This window comes from Pistacia vera, unplaced genomic scaffold, assembly GCF_008641045.1.
Source record: "Pistacia vera cultivar Batoury unplaced genomic scaffold, PisVer_v2 Contig582, whole genome shotgun sequence".
Classification (NCBI taxonomy): Eukaryota; Viridiplantae; Streptophyta; class Magnoliopsida; order Sapindales; family Anacardiaceae; genus Pistacia; species Pistacia vera.
In genome coordinates, this window is record NW_022196426.1 from 258322 (window position 1) to 268563 (window position 10242).

The window sequence follows — 10242 nt, forward strand, 5'->3', positions numbered from 1 at the left end:
TCTGGGGTCAAAGTTCTTGGACCCCATCCCAGAAAAACTTGTCGTTTCCTAGGGGATCTGAGGCGAGTGAAAATCGCTTTCTCAACTTTTCTAATCTGTTCCTGAGCTCCACCTGCACCTCAACTACTAGCCGATCGATTAAAATCTCTTTCCCCATATGTAAAAATCATCAACCTTTTTTATTTTTCTAATTTTTATAAGATATTTATTTTACGAAATAATTTAGTTAATTTCACAACCACAAATTTGACAAACAAGCCCATGTTCCCTACCGTGTACTCTCCATTAGAAGATTATTTCTCCGTAAATTACAGCTGTTAGCTAGAGATTCCGCGCCGATAAACTCGACAAAATGTAGCCGGCTTGGTGGGGCCTATATAACTGTACTTATCAATAACACAATCGACGTATCTCAAGAAGCTATGACTTTCTAGGATAAGCTATCAACTGATACGTTCATTCACTTATCATCCTTCTCAAATCTGTCTCCTCTTCCTATAAAAATCGCAATTTCTGCAAGGCTTAATGTCGGTATATAAATATAATTTTCAGAGAAGAGTTTTAGAGAGAGAAGAAAGCTTTATAGAGAGAGATATATTTATATGAACCACCTCCAATTCTAGACAGAGAAAGCTCCATTTTTCTAGAGAGAGAAAGCTCGTGTTAGCTCTCTCTCGCTGTAATCGATTCATAAGGTAAAGCTTTTTGTGTTTTTAAATTTCGTGAATTTTTTAAATTCGTTTTCACTTTTGTTTCCCTTTTTTTGTGTTAGTGCATCTTTGATCCCTTTGATAACCTTGATTTTCTTCGCAAGTTCCGTTTTTTAGCTGATTTAACTTCATTTTTGGGTTTATTTTTTTGATAATTGTATGAAAAATTGGGTTTTTTAGGGTGTATTATTGAAGGCAGTTGAATGATCTGGTTCTGGAGAGAGGCTTAATTTTTTTGTATTATTTTATTATTTTTTTGGTTTTTATTGAAGATTTTTCAGCTACCCTTTTTTAAAATTATTATTATTTTTTTTTGTGTGTTTGTTTTAATTGATATTGGCAGATCTAGAGATATATTTGGTGAAAATTGCGCTCTAGGAAATTAAAACGGGGTGATTAAACGATGTCGTCTCTCAGTAGAGAGCTGGTGTTCTTGATCTTACAGTTTCTTGATGAGGAAAAGTTCAAAGAAACTGTTCACAAGTAAGCATTTCTTTTAACATCTCACTTTTTTAAGAGAAAAAAAAAAAAAAATTAATTTTACTTTTCAATAAAGCTTTTATTATTGGATAATGTTTATTTTACTGTAATTATTTATCATTGTTATTAAGTAATGATTTGGCATCATTATTTATATCGAAAATAGGCTTGAGCAGGAGTCTGGCTTTTTCTTTAATATGAAATATTTTGAGGATGAGGTGCATAATGGTAACTGGGATGAGGTTGAGAAGTACCTTTCTGGTTTCACTAAAGTGGATGATAATCGTTACTCGATGAAAATCTTTTTTGAGATAAGGAAACAGAAATACCTTGAGGCCTTGGATAAGTAAGTTCATTGCTTCTTTGTTTTTGCATTTTTTTTGGGGTCATTGTAAGTGTTTTATTGATTTAGTTGCATGAAAATGATTGTTTACGTGTAAACTTCAATAGGCATGACCGGTCGAAGGCTGTGGAGATACTAGTGAAAGATTTAAAGGTTTTTGCTACATTTAATGAGGAGCTTTTTAAGGAGATTACTCAGCTGTTAACACTGGAGAATTTTAGGTATGAGAGTTGTGTTTTAACATTTGAATGTAGAACAATGTCAGGGAGTGGCCTTTCAATGGGATTTTATTGTATTACAGGGAGAATGAGCAATTGTCAAAATATGGAGATACCAAGTCTGCAAGAGCAATCATGCTGGTTGAGCTCAAGAAACTTATCGAAGCCAATCCATTGTTCCGTGACAAGTTGCAGTTCCCTCACCTTAAGAATTCAAGGTTACGAACTCTCATCAATCAAAGGTAATATTTCAAGAGATTTGCTATATCCTTCAGTTCAAATAGATCAATTGTGGAATTTACTTAGAGCGGACTTCAGGAATGTTGATACATGGTGACGATATTATTGAATGTCTTTATGCTTTTTATGGAAAGATTCCATTTGTCTTCCATGACTTTTAGAATGTAAAATAGATCAATTAAATAGCACCATTTTCTTTACAATTTCTTATTTTTATTGTTTCAATTGAAATATGCGGCTGTTCCATCTAATCCTGTGGAAAGAAAATGCTATCATGCAAGTATGATGATATGCCAAGAAATATGCTAACGGATTATCATGGCCGTAGGTGTAGGCCATAATTTATCAGTTCAAGATATCCTATGTTATTCTAACATTTTATCTGCTTTTGATGGCATTGGAATTTTTTTAATGTATTCTGGAGCTTTGGTTGCTTAAAAAGAAAGAACTGATATTCTTCCTGATGTAACTACAGCTTGAATTGGCAGCACCAACTTTGTAAAAACCCAAGGCCAAATCCTGATATAAAAACTCTGTTTGTTGATCACTCATGTGGACAACCAAACGGTGCACGGGCTCCATCACCTGCAAACAATCCATTGCTTGGGGCCTTACCCAAAGCTGGGGGTTTTCCTCCCCTAGGGGCACATGGGGTTAGTACTAACTTTAATTTGTCATCAATTTTTTTCTTAGTCTTTATATGCTTTCTTAATGTGCTTGGATTTGTGCTCAGCCATTTCAACCTACACCAGCACCAGTTCCAACACCCCTTGCAGGTTGGATGTCTAATCCTTCCACAGTTACTCATCCAGCAGTTTCTGGAGGAGGAGCTATTGGTCTTGGTGCTCCATCTATGCCAGGTGATACATTGCTCTGTCTTACTGTAGGCCTTTAGGTCTCTGTGTCTTATAGGCTGGGATCCTATGCAATACATAGTAATATTCTTAACCTGGGTTGTTTTATACAGCTGCTTTAAAGCACCCCAGAACTCCTCCAACTAACTCTTCTGTGGATTACCCACCAGGGGAAGCTGATCATGTTTCCAAAAGAACAAGACCAATGGGAATATCTGATGAGGTAGTCTGATTTGGCTCAGTTTCCACTCACCTATGAAATTATTTAATTAGCTGTTGACTATTGTATGCCTGTTATTTTATTCCTTGGTGTTCTCTTTAATTGATTTTTTTCTCTTTTTTTTGCAGGTAAATCTGCCTGTTAACGTTTTGCCAGTAACATTTCCAGGTCACAGTCATAGTCAGGCTTTTAATGCACCTGAAGACTTGCCAAAGACTGTCACAAGGACGTTGAATCAGGGATCATCTCCTATGAGCATGGACTTCCATCCTGTACAACAGACACTTCTTTTAGGTCTAATTTCTTTGGGCCTTTTATTTTTTTATTTGTAGTTTTTGTATGTTTAATTTGTCTTGTTATGTCCTCTAAAGTGTCAGTGTCTGAATCTGACTTTTGGGTCTTTTTCTATTTGATGCCTTAGTTGGAACCAATGTGGGGGACATAGGATTGTGGAATGTTGGTTCCAAGGACCGGCTGGTTTTGAGAAACTTTAAAGTTTGGGATCTTAGTGCATGTACGATGCCTCTCCAGGTGTGTCCCTTCTTATCCCTATCAATTGAAGCACCCATTATGAATGTGCTATATGCTAAATGAATGCAATATTGGCGTGGCTAAAATTGAAGTTATTTGATTGTAATTCAGGCTGCTCTTGTCAAAGATCCTGGTGTGTCTGTTAACCGTGTCATATGGAGCCCTGATGGTTCTTTATTTGGTAAGTTTGAAGACTTTTGAATTTATCGCTTCTTAATTATTGGGGTGAACTGGATCATTTGTTGATGCATATTCCATTTTATTGATAGGTGTGGCATACTCAAGGCACCTTGTTCAAATATGTTCATATAATGAGGGAGATGAAGTTCGACAGCACTTGGAGGTATATTTTTTTCTGGGTTAAATGAGTGTACAATTTTTCACTGCTTGCTACTGTATTTGAGTTTCATACATTCAAGTGACGCTAAAATCCTTATCTAGATTGATGCTCATGTTGGTGGAGTCAATGATCTTGCTTTTTCTCACCCAAATAAGCAACTTTGTGTGATTACCTGTGGTGATGACAAGACCATCAAGGTTTGTTTCTGTCCATCATATGTTATTAATTTTCATATCTTGACTGGAAGTTGCCATTCCTTTCTAATTTGTAATCTAAATCTAGGTGTGGGATGCTGCTACTGGTGCAAAACAATATATATTTGAAGGTCATGAGGCTCCTGTCTATTCTGTCTGCCCTCATCATAAGGAAAACATTCAGGTAACTGGTGTATTTTATGCTCATTTCACTTTATGGTGTTAGTTACATGGTACTAGATTGTCTTGTTTATATTTTGCCTTTTGCATCTACTGTTGAAAATCTTTCCTAGTTCCTGATCTCTTTATCATGCTTTTGTGCTTCAGTTCATCTTTTCAACAGCTCTTGATGGAAAGATAAAAGCTTGGTTGTATGATAATTTGGGATCTCGTGTTGATTATGATGCTCCTGGCCGTTGGTGTACAACAATGGCTTACAGTGCTGATGGCACAAGGTTAATACGCTTGACTTAGTGTCTGTGTTTCTGGTCTTCTGCTGTTAGTGACTTGTCAATACTAAAAATGGTTTAGTTTTCTCCTTTCCTTTTCCTTTTCTGTGTTGGTGGATTGATACTGCAGGCTCTTTTCGTGTGGGACAAGTAAAGATGGGGAGTCTTATATCGTTGAATGGAATGAAAGTGAAGGAGCTGTGAGAAGGACCTATCAAGGATTCCGCAAGCGATCTCTGGGTGTTGTGCAATTTGACACCACTAAAAACCGATTTTTGGCCGCTGGCGATGATTTCTCCATTAAATTCTGGGATATGGACAATGTTCAACTTTTGACAAGCATTGATGCTGATGGAGGCCTTCCAGTAAGTTAACTATGGTTCCACTATATTGTTTGAAAACCTTTTGATAGTGGCAGTTCCTCATTTCTGCCTTCCATAATTCCCAGGCTAGTCCACGTATCCGCTTTAACAAGGATGGCAGTCTCTTGGCTGTTTCTGCCAATGAGAACGGAATTAAGATTTTGGCAAATTCAGATGGCATGCGGTTACTGCGTACTTTTGAGAATCTTTCTTATGATGCGTCGCGAACATCTGAAGCCTCAAAGGTAGTATAGTAATTGGTCTTGGAATCCAACCTCAAAGTTTGAACAATTCTAACTTAAAATGTTAACTGCAGCCTGCGATAAACACAATCTCAGCTGCTGCTGCAGCAGCAGCTGCCACTAGTGCTGGAGGGGCGTCAGTGGTTGCTATTCCTGGAATGGTGTGTGGAGCATGAATGTTCAATACATAAATTTTTTTCTCTTAAGTTTATTTATCAGTAATGATTATGGTCTGATGGGGCATACTATACAAATGTATTTTTCATTTCTTCCATGACAGATGGAGCTTGGTGTCATTATTTTGTGATTTGTATATTATGTGTTTTAACTGTAAGTAAATTTATCTTGCCAGAATGGGGATGCTCGGAGCTTGGCAGATGTGAAGCCTAGAATAGTTGAAGAATCTAATGACAAATCAAAGATTTGGAAGCTTACGGAAATCAGTGAACCATCTCAGTGTCGAACTTTGAGACTTCCTGAAAATTTGAGGGCAACCAAGGTATCAGATCTGCTAATTTACTTTCTTCTTGAAAGATTTTCTTACATCCTAATTTGTATTCTGTTATCCTTGTACTGCTTGATTTTTTTATGGCAATTTCCAGCATTTTGGTCATTTAAGCAGTAATATGCACTTCCGGACAGTTAGCTGATATTTTGTATGTGTTCTACAAGCTATTTTCCCTGTTTCATCCACAGAAACTGCTGCAGTAGAAAATGCCAAAAGTTAGCTATAAATCTAATTTTGGTGCAGATCCTGTCTGACCATAATAAAGCCTATCTGTTGCAGATGCTAATTTTGCTAATTATATGAAAACTCTAACAAGAGGTGAGGCTTAGGTTAAGCTTGGATAATTATATCTGCGGTGCAACAGAGCAACTCCTTTAAGAGGATTAATTAAGTATGCATCTTAAAAGTCGTAATATGCATAAGTGGCAGATTTCAGTTATGCACATTAAACATATAGCACCTTGCTTTTCTCCCATGGAGGACATAAATATGGAAGCTCAAGATATGTGACATACAATCTAAAAGTTGCTGTTTCCTTGGGTTGTAAGCCTGCTCTGTGATATGTCTTGGTTTCTGAGCCTATTCCATTACATATATGTAATGAAATATGATATCTTTGGTTCTAGAATTATACATATGTTCTAATCAATGCTAATTATGTTATTGGCTCTTTTTTGTTCTGGATTATTCATTAGTTAGGTTCATCTCATTTTTATATGTTAATTTAAAACCAGCCCTTCCAGACTCCAGCTAGTGGGACTTGCCCTGGATGTTGGATACTTTAGTGATTCATGAATAAATTTGGATGTTTATTTTAGTGAATTTAAATTTGATAATGTGTCACATTCACTTGTACCTCACAACTTTCTTTCTTGAATACTACAGATATCAAGGTTAATCTTTACAAATTCAGGGAATGCCATCTTGGCATTAGCATCAAATGCTATTCACCTGCTCTGGAAGTGGCAGCGAAGTGATCGTAATTCAACTGGCAAGGTACTAGGCTGCTACAAATTAGTTTCTGTTGGCTTACACAGTTTTTACTTTTTAGTCTTAAAATTTGGAAAATGACTCATGGCTTTTCTCCAACAATTGGTCATTCATCCTGTAGGCAACTGCCAGTGTGCCACCTCAACTATGGCAACCACCAAGTGGCATTCTTATGACCAACGAAGTTTCAGACTCAAACACTGAAGAGGCTGTTTGTTGCTTTGCTTTGTCCAAGAATGATTCTTATGTAATGTCTGCATCTGGTGGAAAGATCTCCCTCTTCAATATGATGACATTTAAGGTAATTCATGAACCTTCAAATTGAGTTTGATGTTTCTTGATATTCATTTGACGATTCTCAAAACTTTTTTGGGCAAATACAGACAATGGCAACTTTCATGCCACCACCACCTGCAGCAACATTTCTTGCCTTTCATCCTCAAGATAACAATATTATTGCTATTGGCATGGATGATTCATCAATTCAGATATATAATGTCCGTGTAGATGAGGTATGATGCAGATATGCTATTTGTGGACATTATCTGTGTTCATTTGGAAAGCAATATGTGTGATTTAGTTTCCTTCTGTCATGGCAGGTTAAAAGCAAGCTTAAAGGCCATTCCAAAAAAGTAACTGGCCTTGCCTTTTCTCATGTACTGAATGTGCTAGTTTCATCTGGAGCGGATGCTCAGGTTAGCATTTTTCTATCTTGGCTTGTGCTGTGAACCATAGTGCTGTATTTGTTTGTCATCATTACATTTACCAACTTTCTTTACAACATTAATTGTGTTCTTCCCACACTCATTGATTGTCACTCTCTGGACTCTTGACTCTGAAGATTCCAATCAATATCTAGGTTAAATTATTATCATCAATGAATTATTAATAAATATTATTTTCATCAGCATAATAAAAGCTTCTCTCTTTTGGGCTCTTATGTTGAAGCCATAAGTAAAGATTTGATGTTGGTTCACTTGTTGCTTATTTCACCAGCTTTGTGTATGGAGCTCCGATGGATGGGAAAAGCAAAAGAACAGATTCTTGCAAATTCCAGCTGGGAGAACACCGACAGCTCTATCAGATACACGTGTACAGTTTCATCAAGACCAGATACACTTCCTGGTTGTACATGAGACACAGCTTGCAATATTTGAAACAACAAAACTAGAATGTGTGAAGCAGGTAGCTTTTCTTTGGATCCATTTTGTTGTGAAGGTCACGACTTTTCTTAAAAATAATATTTTCTTTTGTTACTAATAGTGGGTCCCACGGGAGTCTTCTGCCCCAATCAGTCACGCAACATTCTCATGTGATAGCCAGCTGGTATATGCTTGCTTCTTGGATGCAACTGTCTGTGTGTTTAGTGCTTCAAATCTCAGATTGCGTTGTCGTGTCAATCCATCTGCATATCTTCCTGCTAGTGTCAGGTAAATCTTTTGCTCCATTGCTTGAATTGGGCACATACCAGTGTCACTGTCCTGCATTACATGGTGTATGCAAGTTCTCTTTGTTTGGCATTTGTTCTTTCAGGATTTTAATGTGTGTTTTTTTTTTTTTTGGGGAGTTTATTTTGAGGGCAATTTAAATTTACTTATGTTTCACTAGCAAACGACTGTCAGATATTCTTCCTGACTTGCATTGATATGCGTATTGAGGTGAATTTGCCCTTTTTGGCATAATTTGTTTGAAACCGTTTTTTATTTACTTATAGAATGAGACTGTGATGTCACAGAGCACTATCATCCTCGTGAGAGCTTCTTTTCTTACTGATAATTTCCTTATTATTATCTTACAAGATCTCACGCTGGATGATTCTGTTTTTGGTTGCTTGAATTTACTAATGCATTTGAGAGAAAATCATACTTCTTGATGAGAAAGGAGAAAATTACTGAGGTGGGTTGTGGAATAGAGTTACGTTTTGCCACTCTTTGGGCTTCAATTCTGGACGAGCGTCATGACTCTTCTCTCTTCATACAAATCAATGGGAAGGGGTTTTGGTTAATATTGTATAGCTTGTTTTTGTCTTTATGCACTGGAACTTATTCATTCAGTTTTAACTGAGGTTATCTTTAACCTGGCAACTTCTCGTGGGATGCCAAATTAAGTCAAGTTAATACTTCAATGATTGCCTTTTTTGATTTTATCAACCCTTCTTTTACTTTATGCAGTAGTTCCAGTGTCCACCCGCTTGTGATTGCTGCGCATCCACAAGAACCAAATCAGTTTGCTTTGGGACTATCGGATGGTGGAGTTCATGTCTTTGAGCCCCTTGAATCTGAAGGAAAATGGGGCATTCCTCCTCCTGTTGAGAACGGGTCAACGAGTAGTGTACCAGCGACACCCTCAGTTGGAGCTTCAGGTTCAGATCAAGCCCAGAGATGATGAAACAGCTGGTCGAGCACAAGTCCTTTTACATGCTTGGCTTGCTGGCCCTTTTCTAATTTAGGTACGCTTTTTCTTAATGTTTGTGAAAAGCAGTATTATTAAAATTAGACCATACCAACTAGTTGTTCAAACATCCATGAATCATATGCCGTTTTGATGCAAAAATCGTAGTAGGATAGTCGATTTGGTTCTATTAGTTGTTCAACGCTTAAATTTAGGATACAAGATTCACAATGTTAACTTGTATATTTCATGTTAACCTTATCTACTTGACTAAAATGATCCGTGGTTGAACTATGTCGACTTGTTTCCCGGTATTTTGGGTTTTAATTTTATTTTTTACTATAAAATCACTTATTTAATTGGGTTTTCTCTTTTTGCAGTTTGAGGTTCGAGACGTGTAATTTACTCAAAGAACAACATGCAAAAATGTAGATTTAACATGTTTTTATCAGGATACTGTGTAAGGTAAATGCTGTAGAAGATTTGATAGTGAAATGTTTTTCCTTTTAGAAAAGAACATAAAGGTTGGAATTGCATTGTTTAGAAATTATTTATGTTTGATTTGAGGTAGGCATGGCAATGTTCTCCAAGATTTCGGGGACCTGTCCCGAGCCTCGGTTTTTTCGGGGATAGGGGCGGGGGTGTTTTAATCCCCGTCCTCGGGATGGGCGGGGGTGGGTGATGCCTTCTCCGGCCGCCCCATATATAATATATAAAATTAAAAAAAGTATATATTATATATAATAATATATAATATAATATATATATATATATATATATACTTTTCACTATATCCCTATATTTCATCTAATTACACAATTATCTACCGATACAAACTCATATTATCCTAATTTCCCTCATCCTAAACAATTGAACAAGAACAAACCCTGACATATATTTATGTATAATTAATTATGTTTAACGATTAATTTAAGTGTTTGTCATGTGGACGAGAATTAACTATTGTGTTTGGTAATGCTCAAATTAATTTATTTTATTAAAAATTAACGGGGCGGGGACAGGGCTCCAACATTCCCCTTTGAGGCGGGGAAGGGGAATTCCGTCATCCTTGTAACGGGGACGGGGAATGATTTTGAGGGTAGGGATGGGTGGTGAATGAGATCTCCGTCCCATCCCGTCCCATTGCCATGCCTATTTGAGGCAGGGAGG

The 10242-nt window shown here is 36.9% G+C and overlaps 1 protein-coding gene across 1 annotated transcript; it reads left to right on the forward strand.

The window, feature by feature from the left end:
• The first annotated feature begins 528 nt into the window (after positions 1–528).
• On the forward strand, positions 529–9622 carry LOC116109568 (topless-related protein 1). Its single transcript, XM_031395794.1, has 27 exons — positions 529–695; positions 1054–1193; positions 1357–1536; positions 1641–1754; positions 1835–1993; positions 2467–2644; positions 2725–2851; positions 2959–3068; positions 3194–3359; positions 3487–3596; positions 3708–3777; positions 3866–3939; positions 4038–4133; positions 4219–4314; positions 4458–4585; positions 4710–4944; positions 5028–5186; positions 5258–5344; positions 5536–5682; positions 6577–6687; positions 6803–6982; positions 7065–7193; positions 7281–7376; positions 7678–7866; positions 7945–8111; positions 8853–9130; positions 9453–9622. Exons 2-26 carry the CDS (start codon positions 1114–1116, stop codon positions 9064–9066), a joined length of 3402 nt encoding a protein of 1133 aa, XP_031251654.1. The 5' UTR covers positions 529–695; positions 1054–1113; the 3' UTR covers positions 9067–9130; positions 9453–9622.
• The last annotated feature ends 620 nt before the right edge of the window (positions 9623–10242 follow it).

What these genes read in the sequence shown, in the direction of transcription:
- LOC116109568 (XM_031395794.1), top strand. Translation starts at nt 1,114, where the DNA reads ATGTCGTCTCTCAGTAGAGAGCTGGTGTTCTTGATCTTACAGTTTCTT. An exon ending in TTCAAAGAAACTGTTCACAA is followed by an intron (nt 1,194 to 1,356) that starts GTAAGCATTTCT and finishes TATCGAAAATAG; the next exon opens with GCTTGAGCAGGAGTCTGGCT. An exon ending in AAGTTCGACAGCACTTGGAG is followed by an intron (nt 3,940 to 4,037) that starts GTATATTTTTTT and finishes ATCCTTATCTAG; the next exon opens with ATTGATGCTCATGTTGGTGG.